Raw genomic sequence first — 22,407 nt, forward strand, 5'->3', positions numbered from 1 at the left:
GTCTCAGAGGGTTTGGGTGAAGGGCCTTCTGGTTTGGGGTTTGGAGGCTGTGGCTCAGCCTCGGTTTTGCAATCACGGCTGATAAAAATCAACTGTTGTTCCTCTGCCGTCCCCATTCTTTTGCTGTCCCTGTTTTTCTGCCTTCTGCCTTGATGATTAGGCACTGCCGCCAGCCATGTGGAGCTCACAGCACTCCCAGGCAGGGCTATTTAGGGAACTTGCTGCTCCTTCTCCCCTCCCCTCCTCTTACAGGAAGCTCCAGCTGCCAGAGGCAGCTTCTTTGTTTCTCCCAGTCCACCGCCCACCACCCTGGGTTATGACCTGTGGTAGCTCTAATACACAGATCCCATGCTCAGACATGCTGGTGTGTATTTTGGGTGTTTTTTGTTGAGTTTTAGATGTTCAGTTTATTTTTCTATCAAGGGGAGAGATCTGGGGACATCTCTCACTCCACCATGTTTCTTACTACAATCAAAACTTGTTTATAGACTAAAAGATTTATTGGTAAACTAATGGCCTTTGGTGTGATATAAAAAAGGAAAGCAGAACATATCAACAAATTGTGAAAAAGAATTTACTTGCTTTGTTTTTTGAGGAAGCTTCATAATATTTCCAATAGTGGCTGTACCAATTTGCAGTCTCACCAGCAGTGTATGAGTGTGAATTTTTCCCAAAGTTTATGTACTGTTCTTGTGAATCTACTTTTCAAAATCTTTCTAAAATTATTTATTCATTCATTCATTCATTCATTCATTCATGGTGACATTGGTGAACAAAATCCAATTATGTCTCAGCTGTACATTTTAACAGTAAGGCATATATATATATATATATATATATATATATACACACACACATTGTATGTTCACCTTCTATAATTAGATTTCCTTCTGTCACCACAATTTTGACCTCCTTTATCCCATCTATCTCTCCCCATCCCCTCCCTGCTACCCTTTGGTAACTACTCATCTATAGTCCATGTCCACAAGTCTCTGTTTGTTTGTCCTGCTCATTTGTTGCTTTTAAGTTTATATCCCACACATGAGTGATATCATGTGATTTCCAACTTTTTCTGTCTGGCTTATTTTGCTCAGCTTGATTATCTCAAGATCCATTTATGTTGTCACAAATGACAGTATTTCATCTTGGAAAATAAAAAAAGAAGAATATACTTGCTAACCACAAACATCAGACAACCGAATAAAACATATCAATATAACTTTATTCTTACTACATGCCAATCTGTCTAGACTACTGGTTCTCAGAAGGTTGTTACTTTTTCAAAAACAAACACCCCCTGGTTCTTAAACTAAAACTGCAAAACCAGAAGTGGCAGTGTGAATTTAATTTCTATCACATTCATCAATGACACTAACCTCCAACAAGAGAAATGAGCCATTTTCAGATTTGAATCAATCAAACAAAAATCTCAAAATTAGTCTTGAATACTGTGCTTCTCATTTAGAGAGCAATGTTTGAACCTTACCCATGGACTCTGTGCCAAGACTGAAAGGAGTAATTGGTTGCATAGCAATTGTTCCACTAGATACCTCAGTGGCAAGAATGATGGGTAATCTTGCAAAAGCTATTGCTTGAGCTTCTTTCCCCATTGAGACAATATTGAAACTGGTGCTCCAGTCTGAGGTGTACTTCCACCAATTAATGAGAGACCTGTGGCAGTTTCAGACTGCATAAGAGAAGTGGTAGCAGAGCCAAAAGCAAAAGGAGTGGATGTTGCCACCTGATGTGATAGGGCACTGCTTGTTACTGCATTAGTAGGGTGCCAGTACCCAGAACAAAAGCCTCTGTACTCACTGTAGGCTGTATGAAAGTAGTGTTGCTAAAGTTTAATTATGGTGCATTTATTTAAAGTAGAAAAAGGAAAAAAATCAATATAATAATTCTTTGACACATTAAATGGCAGCTAGATAACATAGCTCCTGTCAAATTAAGTTTTAAATATGAACAGTTTACAAAATTTAGTTTTACAGGTTATTTTATCTTAGTACAGAACAAAAGATTACCGGATATTACAATTACAAGGTGTTAAATAACTAACAGAATAGGGAAGAATCCAAGAAAGTATACTCCAGCTTTCATCGGGCTATCAAGTGCTATTGAAAGAAATGGCTGGATCCAATTAGATTTGCATAGAAAGGCATTAAAACAGTGTTCCCTTTGAAATTCTTAGATGCAGGAGGGAAGAATGTATATTTAAGATCATTATAATGATCAATAGATAAAGATCTCTTTAGAGAGAGACACTTAATAAGCAAGCAGCCTAATTTCAAGATGATAAATATCCAAAACTCAGTGAGTACTCCTATTTGTTCCTCGAATCTGAGATGGCTTAAATTTCTAAGACTATCTTGGGAATGAATGGCATAATTCCAAACAGCTGACTTAGAAATGGCATATTATTGCTTTACCTTTCTGTACTCTAAATTGAAAGTTTGTCTTTGAGAAAAAAACTAACTCTGTAGCTACTAACTCTAACTCTAAGGAAACTCCAGTTTTGACTGGGGCAGGAATACCTGACGCAACTGGTGTTCCAAAGTTAAATCCTGTAGTCTGTGTAGCTGGAACCGTTACTGAATGAGAACAGGCCAATAGAAGATGTACCTATAACTAGTTGGGATGGAATCCCAAAATTAACTCTCTTGTACCACGTGTTGAGAAAGTAAACCTGTAGCTCACGTGGTAGCTGTTGCCTTTGCACAGCCAAAAGTGAATCTACCTGTAGGGGTACCAGTTCCTCCAAAAGTGAACTCGTTTATGACTACAAACCCTAAACGAGGGTAAGAAGAATAGAAGGAAAAAACATTAAAGATCTCAAGGAGACCTTCAAGTCAAGATGGTGGATGAAGCCACACTGGAATCACCCTCTTGTATGCCAAACTCCTACAAATATCGATTAAAAAGCACTTAAAAAATTTTTTTTTGAAAATACAAAACAGAGTTTTTGATGAAAGAAGGTAATTTTCAGGTGCCAGACAGGGTGGGAATTTATATCAATGAGCAGAAGCTGAAGCTGTTTAGTCCAAAGGGGTGACTTGAATGAGATATGTGCCTTAGCAGATGGCAATATGCTGGGTTGTGGGTATGATTTGAGGTCGCAGGGTTAACCCAGAGGTTCCTCAATCAGCAGAGACCTAGTGAAGCTTAATTCTTGGAAATATCTACAGGAGAATGGAAAAGGCAATGGAGACATGCAGGAACTCCAAGCTGGTATAGGAGATGATGAAACCTTCAGGGCCCAGACAGGATGCCCACAACACCACTCAACAGTGGCACATCCACTTCCTAGGTCACTTATGTAAAAAAACAAAACAAAACAAAACAAAACAAAACAAGAACACCAGAAAATTAACTCATAGGCAAGAATTACAAAATATACAAAGAAGTAGTCTATAGACAAACCCCCTCCCCCAAAAGAATTCTCATTTAAGAGGTTAGAGATAATAGAGCAATATGAATGGCACATTAAACTGCATGTTTAATATATTCAAAGAGCTAAAAAAGAAATAACATCCATAAAACAAAGAAGTGAATGTGAAAAAGAAGCAAGGAGAAATCCAAGAAATGGATATCAGTATTAGAAGTAAAAATACTTAAGAGTAGATTTAAATAGATTAGACACAACTGAAGAGAAAAGAAAAACTGTAAATTGGAAGACAATAGAAGAAATCTGCCAGAACACAGGGCAGATAAAGTGATAGGATAGAAGAGAGAAATTAAGAGATAAGGAGAAAACAAAAGAGAAGCTTTAATATATATCCGCAATAAATGTCTGAAGGAAAAAATAAAGTGGCAGAGATAATATTCAAAGACTTATTTAAGGAGTTATCTAGAACTAAAGAAAAAATATTCCTCAGAGTAAAAAAGCCACCAAGTACAAGCAGGCAACACACACACACACATATCCTTTATATATAATATATTAAACCCTAGAATATTAAGTGTTAATAAAAAATCTGAAAATTACTAGAGAGAAAAAAAACAAAATTACCTAATAAGAAATAACAACCAGGATGACAGCAGGCTGTTCATTAGCAACAATAAATGTTAGACAGAATAATATCTTCAAAATGTTAAGGGAAAATCATTGTGTATTTATAATCCTATCCCAATCAAGATTTATACAATGGGAGGTGACTAAAGATCAGTTTTTACATAATAGATTTGAAAGGCAAATCTAGAAATCAGTTTCAAAAAAAATATTTCATCTAAGAGCCCATCACTTTAATGCACCAGTTGGGGGGGGGGAAACTGTCACAATTCTTTCTTATCATTTAATTTTTATACTTTTTGAAGGAGCTCTTTTCAATGTAGACATAGATTTTAATCAAACATGCATACATTAATAAAAAATAAAGTCCAAATCCAATTTTCAACACAAATTTCTTAACATTTTCTTTGCCACCAGGAACACTATTGATGTAGTATTTCTTAAAAGAACTCATAGAACTAAAAGTCATTTTAACCATGTTTTCAAGCCAGTTTTAGAAGTGTGTAGACTAGCCTCCTTTTGTCTCCCACTTCAGCATAATCAATAACTTAATCTGATTAATCATCTCTTCCATCCCTTCCCCACAATCATTGGTTTCTAGGAATTAAAAGTGATCTATTGTTTCAGGGAATTTCAACCAAGTTTTACACGTTTTGATTCCAGACGATATGATGTTACATGTGCAAGAACAACTATGATGTCATAACTGTCACCTGGCCAAAAGGGGCTTTAAGACATCATCAACTGTTAAGACTCATTTTGACTTTAGAGATATTAAAATATGAAAAACTGTACCACCTAAAATTGATGTAATACAGTATCTTGAGTAGTGTTGGTGTCATGGATATAAGTGAACACCTTCTCAAGGATAATTGAAGGGCAACATTTATCTGCATGTGTTAGTTATGACATACTTGTTTTTAAGCCATATACACGTCTTAAAACTTGCAAAATGTAAGCTGAAATGGTGATTTTAAGTGTAATAACTCAGTCTTGGAAGGCATAGAAAGGGAATCAGTCTGAGCAGAATATGAGTACTTGCTGCATTTAGTCTTATATTCCCAAGGGTACCACTTTCTGGAGGTTATGATTTTATTATAAATTATTTTATAACAGTATATTATTATATGCTATATAATATATACTTATATATCAATGATATATTTTATATTGTGATATTATAAATGTTGACAGAAAAACTCATTGTTGTCAGACCATGACATTCAGATTTAGGTATTGTCATCAATGTAAGTAGGCCAAAGGAAATTCTGGTAACCATCAAAGATGGATTTTTTTTCCTGTGCCTTTGCATTGTGGACTTCCTATGCTTTTAAAAGTAACTTAAGAATCTCCCTGTTAAAATGGCACGAACCTTTAAACTTTTTCTACCATAGAAATTTGAGAAATTAAAAAAAAACACATTTTTGTCACTAAAATCTTGAAATTAAAGATGCTCTCTCTTCCATTTCATTTAAATCTTAAATTTTTTTTTGTTCTTGCTTATCTTCTTTCACTTTTTTATTAAGTTTATTGGGGTAACATTGGTTAATACAATTATATAATTTTCAGGTGTACATTAACATTCGACATCTGTATATTCTATTGTGTGTTTACCATCCAAAGTCCAGTTTCCTTCAACTATGATATATTTGATTCCCTTTACTCACTTTACTCTAGCCTTGAACCCTATATTTGAACCCCTTTACCCCCTCCCCAACTCATTAGTAACCACTAGTCTATAGATCTCTGGTGACTACTAGTCTATATTCCATGTCCATGAATATCTGTCTGTTTATCCTGCTCATTTGTTGCTTTTAGGTTTATATCCCACATATAAGTGATATCATGTGATTTTCAACTTTTTCTATCTGGTTTATTTCGCTTAAGTATATAAATCTTAAATCTTTCATATCCTTATCCTTTCTTATTTTTTAATCTATTTTCCTTAACCATTTCTAACAAAGGTGTTTAAAAAGTCTTTCATTACAATCAGGTATTGTCAATTTCTCTTTATAATCCCATTGCTTTGAGCTTTATATATTTCAAGACTATGTTGTTAGGGGCATAAGTTCATGGTTGATAGTCTCTTGGTAGATTTCCTTCCTTTCATCAGTGTGAAATGTCTTTATTACTAAATTGCCTTAAATCATATTTTGTCTGACATTAATGTTGCTTCACCATTTTCATTTTGGTTAGTGTTTGCCTAGTATATTGTTTTCTATCCCTTTGTTTTTAACCTCTCTGAGTCATTTTAAGAATGGTTTTTGTAAATAGTAAAGCTGAAAATTTTAAATCCAATCTAAGACTCTCTTAATGAGTTTAATTTATTTACATTTATAGTGGCTACTGATACAATAGGACTTATTTATTCCATCTTATTGTGTTTTTCATTTGCCATGTTGTATCTTTTATCTTTTTCTTCATATTTAGATTGATGGAATTTACTCTATCCCCTTTAGTTTTCCTTGAAAGTTACATGTTCTAATTATATTAATTCGAATGAGTTTCTCTTGAATTCTTTCTTTTAACATACAGACATGTTTTTCTAACAAAGCCTGAAATTAATCAGTATTCCCTACCCTTTTCAACAAACAAGGCCTAAGCACACTTTAACTTTCCTATACATATATATCATTGCTTTATTAAAAAATGGAAAACAAGCCCGTACTCCCTATACGTGGCTAAGAGTAGGAGTATCTGTCTCTGCCACTGTTGAGTTCCTACAGCCAACCTCTGTTTCTCTTCTAAGTGATCTCTCTTTATCCACACTGCCTGACTATGGAAACTTAACATTGACAACACTACTGCTTTTTATGCTGGCCCAAGCTTACAGTTCTATCCTGGATGGCTTCGTGCAAACACACATGTTCAAAGAAAGAAATACTAGATGATAAAAGGATTTTGCAGGAAACCCACTAGACCCAAGGAAATTATCAAAGCTCACTGAAAAGGCTCCTGGAAATGGACAGATGGATGTTCCCTGACTGGTAGCCTGATCTAAATGGAGCTTGCTGAATTAACTAAACAACTGGGTAGGAAGGAAAACAATACAATGAGTCCTACTGCCAATCAGACTGTGCTAGTCATTCAAATGCTTTGGAGCCCTAGTTTCCTCACATCTGAAACGCTGAGAGATCAATTGAGTAACTAAAATATTTTTTCAATAAGTTTACAAAGGGCCTTCGACATATACCACCTTAACTAATTTAATTTAATGTAAAATGCTATATGAAAGCTTTCTGAAATATAATGCTGGGGTTCTCCTCGCTGTCAGTGAGAGATCAACAAATCAAGTATATTGATGGATTACTCTCTTAGGTGGCCCAAAGAGTGAACATAAATTGGATTTCAAATTACAATTAAAAATAATTACTGTATATTCACTTCATTTATCAACATGCAAATTATCTTATCTGTGTACTACCTATCATAATTTATTAATCCTAGGAGTGTTCTGGATAGTAGGAAATCTAACCCAGAATCAATAAATGACATTAGGTCACTTTAGGACATACCATTTTATCATTTAAGTTATTGAATCTCTCACATAATATAAAGGGGGAAAGATAAAAGATAGCACTCACTGAATCTGAAACCTCTTATTTACCTTCAACAAATCTAAAAGGTATTTTGATCTCCATTCTATAGTTGAAAAAACTGAGGCTGATATGAGAATAACTTTCTCAAGGTCAGGCAGCTAGTAGGTGAAGGAAATGGACACAATACTTCTATTTTAATATTTGCTTAAGCAGTACATTATTAGGAAGATGAATCTGCATCTCAAAAGGTAGTTCAAGCTGGGGTACCTATTATAAGCCATTTCATCATAAATGTTTAGAGGTTTCTGCCTCACAAAGTATAAATGATTTGGAGGGGAACACTCATGTTACTATTCCTCTATATTCCTTTGAGAAATGACTGTCGAGTTGTGACTAGCATAGAAGCTCAGTTATATAATTTATTAAAGTTTCTCGCCTTTTTGGAAGCAAATAGACTATTCTTCCTTGAAGGCAATATTCTCCCTAGATTGCCTAGTTACTTAACGACCACAAGTTCCACGAATTCACTTCACCTCTTCAAGAACATCAAGACTAAACGATCTGGCCTGAAAATTCACATGTGATCAGTCATGTTATAAAACCATTCTGATAAATAGCACCTCTGATAATATATATAGTTCTTTAACATAACATTATTGTCTAACTAAGGAAATAGGCAGAGAAGGAAAGGAAAAGTACAAATTCACCAAAGAAACTCCTCGTTCCACCAAGAAAGCTTTCCAGAAACAGTACTAAAGAAGAATGTAAAAAAAAAGGCTCAAAGTAAAATAGGGTCCTTATTTGCAGTGACAGTTACATATGCTAGCTGTGGAAATTGAAACTGAATTACTAATGTTTTATTCTAAATGTTTGAGTCTCCAGAGAGATGTGGACAGGAAGAGGTGAAATTAGCACAGCCATTTTAAAAGAAATTGTAAGGGATCGAACTTCTAATGTTGATCATTTTATTTTACACTGAAATAAAATACTGGGCTATTGATAAGTGATACATTAATTTGAGTTCATATTAAACATCTTAAACAGTATAATTTACTGATTATCTTTTACATTAAGTGCTTTTCTCCCCCTTCATACTATAACATGTCAAAGCCTTAAGGTCAGAATCTTGTTTTGAAGGTTAGAACATTTTTTAAAATCTCAAAATTAAGACCAACTTTCTAAATATTAGAAGTGTAACACTACAGAAGACTGTAAATTGCCATGATACAGGTTTCATTCTCAGTAAATGCCTTCAGCAGTCACAAAATTGGAAAAGGAAAGACCAGGAGTGGGACCAAAGGGGAGGGTGGGTAGGACTCAAGAGAGGGAGACTCTCATAGATCCAGAAAACAAACTGATGGTTGCCAGATGAGAGGAGTGTTGACTGAAAAGGATGAAGGGATTAAGAAGTACAAATTGGTAGTTACGAAACAGTCACGGTGATGTAATGTACAGCAAAAGAAATACAGTCGATAATATTATAATAATTCTGTATGGTGCCGAGTCTGTACTAGCCTTATGGTGGAACCACTTCATAAGTTATATAAAGGTCAAACCACTATACTGTACACATAAATCCAATATAATATTAAATATCAACTACAATTTAAAATAAAATAAATTAAAAAATTTTTTAATTATAAAAACAGAAAATAACAAGTGTTGGCAAGGATATGGAGAAATAGGAATCCTCATGCATTGATGATGGGAATATAAAATGGAAAAAAAAGAGGGAGAATCTTGGAGAAGCTGAGAAGGATCCAAGAGAGGGCACAGTATAGTGTATGAGCAAGGGGGACTCAAGAGAGAGTGGGTGTAGAGGGCATAAAGACCCAAAGAGAAGGCATAGCTATGTGGAAAGGTTGAAGAGGGACCCAAGAGGGCAGGAGATTAGAGAACAGAGTTATGGGGTTGGAGAAAAGACATGAAAACACTAGAGAGAACTAGTCAATGCAACAAAGGAAGATGAGCAATCAAATAGAAAAGATAGCCTCAAAGGCAAACCCATCTTTAGAAGAATCCCCCTACAAATGTTGGAGAAGTAGAGCAAAGAAACAAACAAACAAACAACTGGAGAAATCTGAAGCACAGTATTCACAAAAATTGTTATATAAGCACACATTACTTTTAAAACATTGCAAGATATTGGTATGGGCAATGATTTTTTTTGCATATGACTCCAAATGCAAAAGCAATAAAAGAAAAAAAAATAAGTGGGACTACACCAAACTAAAAAGATTCTGCAAAGCAAAGGAAACTATCAACAAAATGAACAGGCAACCTACAAAGTGATAGAAAATATCTGCAAACCATATATCCGATAGGGGGTTAACATCCAAAGTACACAAAGAACTCATACAACTCAATAGCAAAGAAATGATCTAATTTAAAAATCGACAGAGGACCTGAATAGACATAAAGAAGATTTTTGAAAGGCCAAGAGGTACACAAAAAAATGTCCAATATCACTAATCATCAGGGAAATGCAAATCAAAACCACAGTGTGATACCACCTTAGAATGGCTATTATCCAAAAGACAAGAAATAACAACTGTTGGTGAGGATATAGAGAAAAGGGAACCCTTGTGCACCATAGGTAAGAATGCAAATCGGTAGAGCCACTATGTAAACAGCATGGAGGTTCCTAAAAAAATTAAAAATATAACTACCATATTATCCAGCCATTCCACTTCTGGGTATTTATCTATGAGAAATGAAATCACTAGCCCAAAGAAATATCTATACTCCATATTTACTGCAGCATTATTCACAATTGCCAAGACATGGAAACAATCTAAGTGTCCATCAACAGAGGAAAGGATAAAGAAAATGTGGCATATATATATATATATATAGTGCGATATTATTCAGACATGAAAATGAAGGAAAACCTGTCATTTACAACATGGATGGATCTTGAGGACATTATGCTAAGTGAAATTAAGTCAGAGAAAGACAAATAATTGTATGTTCTTCCTTACATGTGGAATCTAAAAAAGCCTAATTCACAGATACAGAGTAGCACAGTGGCTGCCAGGGGCTGGATGAATGGAGAGATGTTGGTCAAAGAGTACAAACATCTCTTTGGGGTAAGAATTAAATGAGATAGATTTAGCATAGTATCTGGCACATAATAAACCATTATTAAACAATAACTTATCAATAATAGATCATTAGTAGCTGATTTTCTAATAATATAATTATATAATATTAAAATACTATAAGCTAAATAAGAAAAGTTCTGGGGATCTAACGTACAGCACGTGACTATAGTTAACAATACTGTATTATATACTCAAAAGTTGCTAAGTGAGCAGACTTTAAATGTTCACACCACCAAAAAAAGATGTGATGAATGAGTTAACTAACTTTATTGTGGTAATCATTTCACAATGTGTACATGTATTAAATCATTGCAAAGTACACCTTAAACTTACACAATGTTATATAAACTTATCTCAACAGAGCTGGAAAAAAGTAAGTGGCAGAGTTATATGATGGAATGCTTCACACCAAATATATAACTTTGTTGCATTTATCGATAAGGATAAATCTCAAAAACAATACTGATTCAAAAAAGTTTCAGGAGAGTTAGTATGGTATGCCATTTATGTAAATGTTAAAGAACATACAAAACAATATATTACAAACAATTTATGGCTATCTATATTCAATAGTACTTAAAAACATAGATGGAAAAATATATAACAACTTTAGAAGAACAATTATCTCTGAGGTGGGAAGGAAATCAGATTGGGAAGGGGTACAAACAAAGAGGTAGCAATAATGTTTTAGTTCTTTAAAAAACAATATCTAAAGAATATATGGAAAAATGTTAACAATTTTTAAATCTTTGGTAGTAAATGGATGATGGTATATTACAGTTCTCTGTACTTTTCTGTTTGAAATATTCTATAATATTAAAAAAGAGGGACTAGTTAAGTGTAATGATAGAAAATAAGATAATACGTGTGCTTTGAAAAGGGAGATGTGCTAATACAGGCCAATAAACCTTTTATTCTCCCAGTCAACTTAATTGGCTCCTTTATAATATTTTTTAATGACAAATGAATACATGCTCATGATCTTTGGAAAAGGTATTCATAAGGAAAGCTAATCAGCATGTGTGCTATTATGGCACTGAATCTGCTATGATTCATATATTTTTTAAGGAAATCATTTTCAAAATCTTTATCCTTTTTAGTTAAAAAAAATACATTCAACCTAACTCTCATGTGTATAATGTATATCGTGGTCTTTCACTGCTGCTCTAGCACATAGAAACCTGAATGGGCAAATCGATATATCTGGGAGTGGGGACAAAAACTCACAGTTCATGTCCACATCCATGGCCTTCCTGTTAGGATTCCTCTTGAGTGTCACAAAAGGTAAAAGTTATATAAATGGTTTTAAATAGCCAAGACTGAAAATAAACCTGTTGGTGGTTTAGTTAGGCTAACTAAATTATGGCCATCTTACTCTATGAAATATGAGGCTGCTCTTAATCAAAAATATGAAGACCATCAGCAACAGGAAAATTCCTAGAATAGTATTAAATTTTAAAAATTGTATAAACAAAAATTAAGATTATTTAAAAATTTTGATACATATTGATAATAGTGGAGGGGAAGAGAAATAGTTATATTTTGGTAGTAGAATTGAAGGAACTTGTTCATCTTTAATTTCTTTAATGCTGGTTTAATAAATTATTTAAATAGTGTTTTAAAACAGTTTATGTATTATAAAATAATTAACTAAACTATATACCTTTTTCATAGCTATAACCCACAGAAACTTCTAGGTATATTTTTTCTTTGAGATATTTCAGATTTCATTACCTAAAGCTAAACTAGTAGTCAAAAGCCAGGAAATCTTTTGCCTCTAACTCTGGAATAGGCAAGGCAGGGAAGCTCTCTTCCTGCCTTGACTTCTGCGCCTGGATCTGACCAGTTTTTAGGCAGAATGGACAAGAATATTAGACTTTAATCAATGAGTTCTATCTCTGGAATGCACTCACTGACAACATGACCCCAGGTAAGTTACTGAACCTCTCTAATCTTTCTGATCCTCAAGCACTGTTTCTGTACTCAGAAATCGTCCAAGGAATTCAAGTGCTCAAAGATTTATCTCTGATCCAGGACTCATCCCCTGGGGAATAAACAGAGTGCTTAGCATTGGATTCCATCTTACCAGGGGCATGCCAAACCTTAAAGAGGTAGTTATATCCCTAAAGATAAAAAAAAATTGTTTCCCAAGAAGAAAAATAATATTTATTGAATACTCATGCATCTGGCACTGTATCAAGTACTTCATATATGCTATATGAACCACCTTCTGGGGTCCCACCATAGACCCACAGAACCAGTTCCTGGAGTGAGCCAAGAAAATCTACACTTGTAACAAATGTCCTAAGTGATTCCTAAACATGCACAAGTTTGAACATCAAAGGTCTAAGGCCAGCGTTTTTCTTACTGTGAATGACAATTCATTAGTGAGCTGTGGTCTACATTTAATATATATGTATAATGGAAAGTATGAGTACATCGCATGTATTAAGTACCTGCTCTGCAAAAAGTTATGTTATACATCTGTATATATGTACTGCGTCACAGTATTAAATTTATTTCTTACCGAGTCACAGTCAAAAGGTCTGAAAAAGCATGAGCTAGCTAGGAATTATGGACTTAGAATACTGTAAAATGAGGCCAAATAGAAACAACAAAAACAATCAAGGGGACAGCATAGCATATATTACTTAAGCTCCACAAATATCTAGAGAAATAAAATTTAAGACACTTAAACTCTGATAATCTAAATAATAAGGGATATTCGGTAATTTGGCAAAACAACAACAACAACAACAACAAAACTTTAGCCAGAAACTTAACTATTCTAACCTCCATTTTTTGTTCGCCGTAGTAATAACAAGTAGAAGCGACAAATTACTCAAGCTTCATTATCCCCTTCGCCAGATGGGATGAAAGTTAGAAAAAAAAGACATGATAGCAGAAAGAAGGAAAGCAGTTTGGTTAATTACAATCAAATTCCAAACCCTGGATAACCAAAAGTAACCATCCATTAAAACTATTTTTCTCTCCTTGCTTACAACATTCAAATAATGAATGAGGGTCCTACTGTGGAACACAGCTAATCAGTTCCGAATACTACAAATATTGAGCCCTCTCACATTCCCCCTTTGTATACCAAACCGCAGAATCCATGGGAAAGTAGGGTCACACTGTACCTCTAAGTGAAGACACTCAGATTGCCAAGCAGTAGCAAGCCTGCATTTCTCCATTCTAAGGCGGGAAAAGCGGGCACTAGTCCCGCGATGTCCCCGGGAAACAGAGCGACATGTAGCTCCAGCCAGTGCCTAGTAGGACTCCCGTGGCCGACGAAGGGCTGCGTGCTCCCCTAGTGGCTCCGGACCCAGATTTTCACACAGTAGTGGAAAAGAAGCGCGACCCCATCCTACACACACAAATACTGAACAGGTCTCTGTCGCGGAGCGGGGAGGGGGCATGGGGAGCGCGTATTTGGAGACAGCAAAACCTCTCACCCGGGGCTACCAAGCATACCCTTCCGTCCCCGCTGCTCTGCAGTCTTCTGATCAGGAATTTACGTGCGGGAAAAGTGTAACGAAGAGCAAGCCTGCTAATGACCCGGACAAACGAAAACCCCGAGAACCTTACCTTGGTGGCTGCCGCCGCGGCCAATGGCTATCAGGTCTCCAAAGTATATGGGTAGTGGCTAGAAAGACAGGTTGGGACCTACTCGGGCCAGAAAGAAGCGGCTTCCACTGTAGGCGGGTCCCCGCTGGAATGACGCTAACCGAGACGGAGGCTTAAATAGTGTAGATCTGGTTAACTGGAAAGGTCAGACATTGACCCCTACTGGCACGCGCTCGGATTGGTTGATTCTGGCGTTGTTTCAAAGGAGACTCTTCTATGATTGGCCAGGAAAGTCAAGCGGGAACCCGAGGTGGTGGGTGGGAGGGGGGCAAACAATGTTGTTACTAAGGCAACAGAGAGTCGCCGAGCTCTCCGTGGTCTACTTTCCAAGCCTAGCCGGTGATCCGAAAACTCACCCAGGTGAGGAACCCAAACCCTAGGAGGGGGAAAGACGAGATCCTCAGATCCCGTGGCTATCAGAGAAAGTAGGGAGAACTCTAGATACTTACAACTCTGTGAAATACTCCCCAAAAGGCACAAGTTGCCCATGGAATAGACCCTAAATTTCCCTGCCCTTGACACTAACAAAACTCAAGTCTATCAGGATGTGAATGAGAGATGCGGCAGTTTTACCATACAGGGGATGGATGCTGATAGAATGTTAGAAGGCCAAAATGAACAAGTAAAGGCTTCCCAATACCTTTCACTCCAATCTGACACATACTTATGGTTTTAACACTAATATGAGATTGAAAACTACATTCCCTTATAGGTAGATCTGGGTGCTCCAACTACTGTACCTTCTGTTTTACATTGGACCAGCATGCCTTGGTTGGGACGTAATTTTTTAGGGGGATATAACGCTGTTCAGACTGAAAAAATTAGCCTGTGCCATTTGCTGCGTGGACAATGTCTTGTGTGCGGGAATGTGAACGCTGTTGCCTGAGGGCTCCGATGGACCTTGATCAGATCCCTTGAGAAGTGAGAAGCAGTCAGACCACACTTAGTGGACTGGAGCGTGGCGTACAGACTACTTGTGCCTACCAAACCTGCTACTCACCAAGGGCGGATTGGGAGAGTAAGCATTATATGTCATTGGACTGTGCCTGTCATCAGGTGAGAAACTGTGTCAAAATAAAATTTGAGTGAGAGGACCGAGTTTGACCAGATAGTTAGGAGCCACTTCTAAGGGTTTCCTGTTGTGATAAGGATTCACAGTAGAGACTATTTCCTAAAGAAGTGAAGAAAACAGGCTTGTTGACTTGGAGAAAATTTTCAATGTACTGAAGGAAAATTTGCTGTCTCAACTCCTTTAGATAGAGTTAGAAAATGAGAGTGAGACAGAAACAGGAAAAAATTATTGACAAGTGTGTTTGGCTAAAATAAAGAATAATAGAGGATATATTAAATTAAAAGAGGCTCATTTCTTGACTTTTAGATTTATGAAAAAATTCCAGGTACTTTCAAAAATCATTGTCTACTTAATATATTATAAATTTGTAAAAAAATCTATGTTAAGTATCAGTAGTTTTTTATGACTTGGTACTTTTGATGGCAGTGAAAGAGACCTTAAAAAAAGCATTCTTGATATTTAAAAACAAAGTTAAAATAAATTATTTTTAATAGGCAGTGAATCACCGATGTTTATAATGGTCAAAAAATGTAAAAAAAAATTAGCCAGTATATTATAATTTAATTTAGAGAGGCAAAGATGATGTTTACTTTTGTGTTTTCAGAAGAACTTTAATATAGGTATTGCTAAATAAAGCATTGTGTAAATAAAATTGCAGAAGAAATGCCAAATTTATTTAAGACAGTAAATGGATTTTGAATACTTCGAAATCATTCAGCTATAAACAGTCAGTACTATACAAAGACATATGGGTTTACTATTAAACACATTCCTGAAGGATACAATTTGGTGATTCTCTATTATTCTGATTTTAATTGCTATATATACTTGAGTCAATAAAACGTCATTACTTTTTGAGTAGTCTAAAATTCACAATTTTCATTAATTTACCCTAGACTTCTCTAAGTTTAAATTTATTATTGGCCTGTTTAAGTGGCAATGCCAGATTCAAACATAAGCACTGTGGCTCTAGGATCTTTTTTTTTATCACTACACTATACTGAAAAAGGATGAATACATGCCAAGGTACATAGGCAGATGAATATAGAGTATGTTTAATGAGCAGTTCAGTTTTTAACAGAATGCAGAGTACATGTAGGAAAATAATAGGAAAGGGCAGAAAATTAGGTTGGGGTTATAACCTAAAGGACCTTAATTACCAGGCTCAAGATGAACTTTATTTATATTGAATTTACAAGTAATAGATAGTCCTAAAAATACATAACACTGCGTAGTTTATAAAGGCATCTTGCTTTAATTTTTCCAACGTTATCTGTGTCAAATGAACTTCAATATATTTTAAATAAATTTTAGTAATTTATTCTTAATTTGTAAGATTTCTAAAAAAGCTAGTAGAACCTTCAATTCTATTGAATTCAGAATATTTTTCCAAAAATTCACATTATTGTTTTTTTTCCATTTTGATACTTTGAACTATTTAGTTATTTACAACAGTATCCGTGATTCTTTTGTTTCTCAAAATACGATATTAACAAACTTGTCATGATTTATTATTTTTTGTTTATAGATTATTACAAGAGTTGATTTGATAAAATCATTTTTGCGAAAGTGTCAATTTTATTATGATATTTCTATTCCAATTTAGCTAAGTATGCATCTATACCATTTTATGCCAGTGTAACTTGGAATTTGAAAAGTCTAATTCCTAATATGGTTCAGATATAAAAAGTGTTACTAAAAATTATTATGAAAGATTTGTTTAACGAATCCACTCAAACATATATATCCCAAGGGAGTGGAATCTCCTTCAAAGTGGTCACTTTGGGAGGCTAGCCATTTATTCTAATGCTCTTACTATTGATCAAATTACTTTTGAAACTGCTCTTTTAGAATCGCCTTGAGGCCTGTAGCATATTCTTTTGACTATCCTCAAAGTAGCACACCTACTTTTTGACAGAAGATGTGATATGGCTAGATATATCTAGAAATTTGCTTGGAGACAAATCTGATGTGTAATCATTATGGAGTGATACCATAATGATTCCTGTTTTCTTGGTGATACATATGAAGGCAATTCTAAAATATTCTGAGCATTGATAGCATAATTTACATCAGCGTGTAACCTTCCAAGGTGACTTCTTTGAAATAAAGCATTCATATAAATTTATTCATGCTTTATTCAGTATTCATTGACTGCTGACTGTATGACGGCTCCAGTTATTGAAGACGTTTAGACTACAGGTATAGTTTCCTACTGCCCATGCTGCCCAGCCTCTCACCAAATGAGAACCAGGCCAGAACTCCTCCCCAGCTGGTGGAGATTTAGAATTAATCTGCTTTCCCTAAATCCAGTATCCAGTGTACACCCTAAATCACAGGCTTCCTTTATAACCTGTATTGTGGCTGCCCATGTGATATGAGAGAGCCTCTGATACAGTGCCTTGTTCGTTTTCCCTTTTCCAGATGTGATATTGAGCCCTGCCCTATCCGGATCCTCCATCTAGTTGCCAATTCTCCTATAACCCTCAACAACCAAACCGTGCTTCCTATACTCCCACTTATGGATAAGGGCCTTACTTCACCCTAAATAGGCCTCCCTCTAACTACAACTATTCAACATTTCTGCTCTTTCTGTTCATGTCCCGAAACTCCCACTGCCATGTGCCTGGCAAGCAGATGAGAATGCATGAATAGCGGTTCTGATTGCCACCTCAAATACTACATTTGGGAATTCTGATTAGCCTTCTTCTGAGTTAGCTCTACTGGTTCCAGTTTAATCCCTTCTCACGGGCCCACCACTGAGCTCTCACAAGCCTCATCATTAAGTATCTGTGGGTGCTGTCACTATGTGCCAGATGATAATGATATTTTTACATAGCTTTTCAAATTTAGCAAACTCTTTCACCTACATTGCATAATATGGCTATCACAACAATTGTATAAGGTAGGTAATGCCTAAATAATAAAACAATTTCTGCTATATTTGTTTTTTTTTAAGTCTCACTGTTTGGACAATCTCAACTCAAAATACTAATTATGTAATTGTATCTGATATTTGGATCTATTTTCCCCTTTCATTGTCAAAGGTAGAAAATGTTTCAAACCTTTTGCTTTTAATGTTAAGTAAATATTTAACGTATTTAATGAACACACAATCAAACTAGGACTTTAAAAATTTAAACAGGGACCTCTTTTTTTAAATTTAATATGTGTCAATTATTCATCTCCATGGCAAACTACAAGACCATACTGTGAAAGGAGATTGTTTTATCACCTTATTTCACCTTCTCAATTTAATGAGTTTCTAATGTAATGACTTTATTATTAATTTATTTGACATCATTATGAGAAGTGATATTCATGCCCAACAAAATTAAAATTTTAAGGTACCAATAATAGCTAACATATGTTGAATGCTTAATATGTGCCAGGCACTGTTGCAAGATCTTTTACATGTATTAAGCTACTTAATCCTTATAACAATTCTATAAGGTAGCACTATTATTATTCTCATTTTATATATGAAGAAAATGAGGTATGGAAAGTTTAAGTGATGTGCCAAAAGTCACAGAAGTAGGAGTAAATGATAGATACAAATGTAGGCAGTATGACTTCAGATCCCTTTCTCTTAACCACTATGATATATACTGCCTCTACGCTAGATGTACAGGCCAATCTAACACTTGTTTCATATCTTTGACATCTATAAGCATTAAAATCAGTTTTCCATTTAAAAAAGAAACTCAAAATAGTAGTACAATGTAATAAAACAAGGTTTGTAAAACCTTATCTGCATGCAGATTGATTTTGTCAGGTGATTATACCACTACAGATTTGAGAATCCCTTTGTATTCCTACTATAGGCACAATGGAAAATTTTTTTGTGGGCTATTTAGTAAAAGCACTAATGTTTCCTGTGAATTAAATTTATAAAATAATGTTTTAAAATATCAGCAGAAGTTTAGAAAAGATTCCTATTATATTTACACCTGAATCAATAACAATAGGCCTAATTCAGTAGTGTGTTTATTCAGGTTATTCATTCAAATCTGATGCTTCCAAGATTTTTAAAGATCCTGAATTCCTATTTCAAATATAACTGTAGAAATTATTTAACAGACTGATGTCTAGTTGATAGGATTATAGGTAGTTGTAATTTTCTTATTTATACTTTTAATGTATTATTTCCTAAAATTTTCATAATAGACATATCGTATTATTAAATCAGAAAAATACTTTATTTTGTGTGAACTTTCACTAAAGTGAAAGAACTGACTCTTTAAAGGTCTCAAATGGCATTATACTGCTAACCGCCATTTACAGCTGATTAAAAATTTAAATAAAGTAGAGGTACAGCCCTGCCTGAGGAAAAAGTGTAAAGTAAGTTCCTCGAGTCATACTGCCCAATAAACATTCTTTTCAGTTCACTAAATGGAATATACAGCCTAGACAGCATACATGAGACAGAAAAAAAGGTGGTCTACACAAGTATGTTTCCAAATAATGAAGTATATTCTATAAGGCACTGAAATCCACTTTCTCTGGAAGTAGGGCTAAGAAACTGCGTTTTTAACTGACTTTCCAAGTGATTCTTAAGCACACTACAACCTGACAACCTATAGTAGGTGCTCAATAAATGCTTAGAAGTTTTAGTAAGGTAAGCTGGATACTTGAGTTCACTTGCTGCCCCAGGCCTCTGAGTCAGAAAAATACATATATCTGAAGGAGTTTACAAGGATTTTCAAGGAAGAATAAGTGATAATGAATGGAGTGACCAAGAGAAAGAAGGGAGATGTGACAATAATAATAATAAACTTCACGTCGTAAATTAGAAAACTAAAATACTTCTTTCTCATTATCTTCTTCCTCAGAACATGGAATTGGAAAATATGGAATCTGAAAATACAGAAACTGAAAATATGGAAACTGAAAATATGGAATCTGAAAATATGGAAACTGAACCTATTTCTTCAGTTTCAACTCTGCAAACCCTCTCTGAGCTACTTTATCCCAAGGAAGAGGATGATTTTGAGTCTGGACAGGTGGTTGTATACTTACAGATGAATTAGTTCTCTTCACAGTACACTGTAAAACTGTATTTGAACAACTTGTTCCAGTCCTTCTGTGGTAGCAGGGCTATGTCATCTGATACATTCACAGGAGGTTGCAGGGCTGATGAGAGTATAATATTTAGTACATTTATAGCAAACATATTACATTTTTTTCTAAACTACCTGAACACTAAATAAGAAAATTGTTCTGTAACTATGGTAGCAATAGCCATATTTCAAAATATTTGTCATTTACATTTATGGCCAGTGAATGCTTGATGACCATTGCAAAGAGTGATAGCCAGGATTTTTAAGCCTAAGCAATATTTCTATAAAACAATTTCAATAGACAGTATTAATTATGCCACCTAAATCCAGTCCCTTATTCTTTTTTATTTGTCTACACATGAAAGCAGAACAGAAAATATTCTGAGCCAAATAAGAGGACAAACTAGCTGCAGCCTACTCAAATTGGCTTCCGGGTACATGCACATATAGAGCTATGGAATGTAATTATGTAGTTGAATAGCATTTGAGGTCAGGGAAGGTAACTTCAGGGAGGCTTGCAGCAACAAGATGGGCTTCATTTTGCGTAGTAGAGTTCCATGAGCCAAACTTTGGCCACTCCACAGTCACTACCAGCATTTCCAGTATAATCAAAATACTTCTGTGTGACTGCCTGATCTTTGTTCTCCTACTTCTTAGATATCAGTGGGCCTTGGCTATCAGACTTTGGGCAGAAATATCATACTATAGCAGAAGATATATATTTATTTAACTTATTTTAATGAAGTCCTTTTCATTATTATGACCGGTTTACCATGAGCAAATCATCTCCCATGAAAATACATATCAATTTGCTCCTCTCGGAATTCTTTTTTTGCCATAGTGTGGAAAAACAAGTATAATATGAAAAAGCAGCAAATTTAGTAGCTCATATTGAAACTGGGTCTAGCTTCCACTCTCCAGGAAAAGCTTAGGTGGAACAGGGCAGAACCAAATAAGTCATGCAATGGAAATAAACTTTGTAGAAGAGGGGAACCGAGTCAGCTTGGGGCCAGGATCAGGAACCAAGAATTTTGAGTCAGGGAAAAGTCTTAGTAGAGACCAAGCAAATAAAGAAAAATCAAGGTGTTAATAACAGCATTGGAGGTATACAACAAATGACTCAGGAGAAAAAATTAGGCAGAATGCATCAATGCGGTTGGGAAGGCAAGCTCATTTTTGCTACCTTAGCTGAAATAGAATGATACATCCTTGGGAATTTGGGGTTATGTCAGATACAAAAAGCATACCAAGTATTTGAGAAACAGTGATCTTGAACAAAGGGAAATGGAACTTTTAATTGGAACAGATTCAGAGAGGATTTACTCTGGTTACACAGACTGTTCCTTTTTGTGTTTAAATATGGATATGTTTATTTGCATCTAGATGTGTTTCCAGTGTAAAGATGAGTGCTTATGAGAATAGAGAGACTAGGACAATTTTACCAAATTGTACAGTTTATAGAGGAAAATTACTACAATAACTTATGATTCTGTATATATGGATTATAAGCAATTTTGAGATAATTGGTCATTCAGATACTGCAGTACAGATATCATTAGAGGATATAGAATTGAATTATCAGAATAGTGGGAGAATAATTAATGTTCCTAATGAATTATTAAATTTTCCAGGAGAGTAATGGCTTTTCATTTTTTAACATGTATTAATCCTGGGAACTGTGAAATGATTACAAGAGTGATGTGTTTTTGATGAATCTGAGAGATTGGAAATAGAGTACATCTGTTGTATTTTTTTAACTCACAAGGGGATATTAAAACCTGTGGGGAAATACAGTTCACCACTCTTCACAGACACTGTAATAAGGATATTCTAACTCTTACATTTTGCAAAGTGGCATGAATTGCACTGATAAATTGCTCAGATAATTGGATATGGATTCATGGTAAAGTCTGAAATGATATTCTTATATAAAAAAAACAGTTGCCAGATGGATTTTAATGTTTTTATCATCTTGATCCATCTTTTCACTTGAAAA

The 22,407-nt window shown here is 35.0% G+C and overlaps 2 protein-coding genes across 3 annotated transcripts in view; one reads left to right on the forward strand and one right to left on the reverse strand.

Moving 5' to 3' along the window:
• The window catches only part of NUP62CL (nucleoporin 62 C-terminal like), a 67,639-nt gene extending 53,252 nt beyond the window's left edge, over positions 1 to 14,387 (reverse strand). The window contains exon 1 of the mRNA XM_016121919.2: positions 14,241 to 14,387. The gene's annotated coding sequence lies outside the window, so the exon portion shown is untranslated. The remainder of the gene's footprint in view (positions 1 to 14,240) is intronic.
• A 191-nt stretch (positions 14,388 to 14,578) lies between these two features.
• DNAAF6 (dynein axonemal assembly factor 6) overlaps positions 14,579 to 22,407 on the forward strand; it is a 32,890-nt gene continuing 25,061 nt past the window's right edge. Inside the window, exons 1-2 of one of the 2 annotated variants that reach the window (XM_036227165.1) lie at positions 14,579 to 14,639; positions 20,184 to 20,357. In XM_036227165.1, coding sequence (XP_036083058.1) covers positions 20,187 to 20,357 — 171 coding nt within the window. In that variant the 5' untranslated portion in view covers positions 14,579 to 14,639; positions 20,184 to 20,186. The remainder of the gene's footprint in view (positions 14,640 to 20,183; positions 20,358 to 22,407) is intronic. The other variant, XM_036227166.1, reaches the window with a different exon arrangement.

The sequence above is a fragment of the Rousettus aegyptiacus genome, unplaced genomic scaffold, assembly GCF_014176215.1.
Source record: "Rousettus aegyptiacus isolate mRouAeg1 unplaced genomic scaffold, mRouAeg1.p scaffold_m13_p_9, whole genome shotgun sequence".
Classification (NCBI taxonomy): domain Eukaryota; kingdom Metazoa; phylum Chordata; class Mammalia; order Chiroptera; family Pteropodidae; genus Rousettus; species Rousettus aegyptiacus.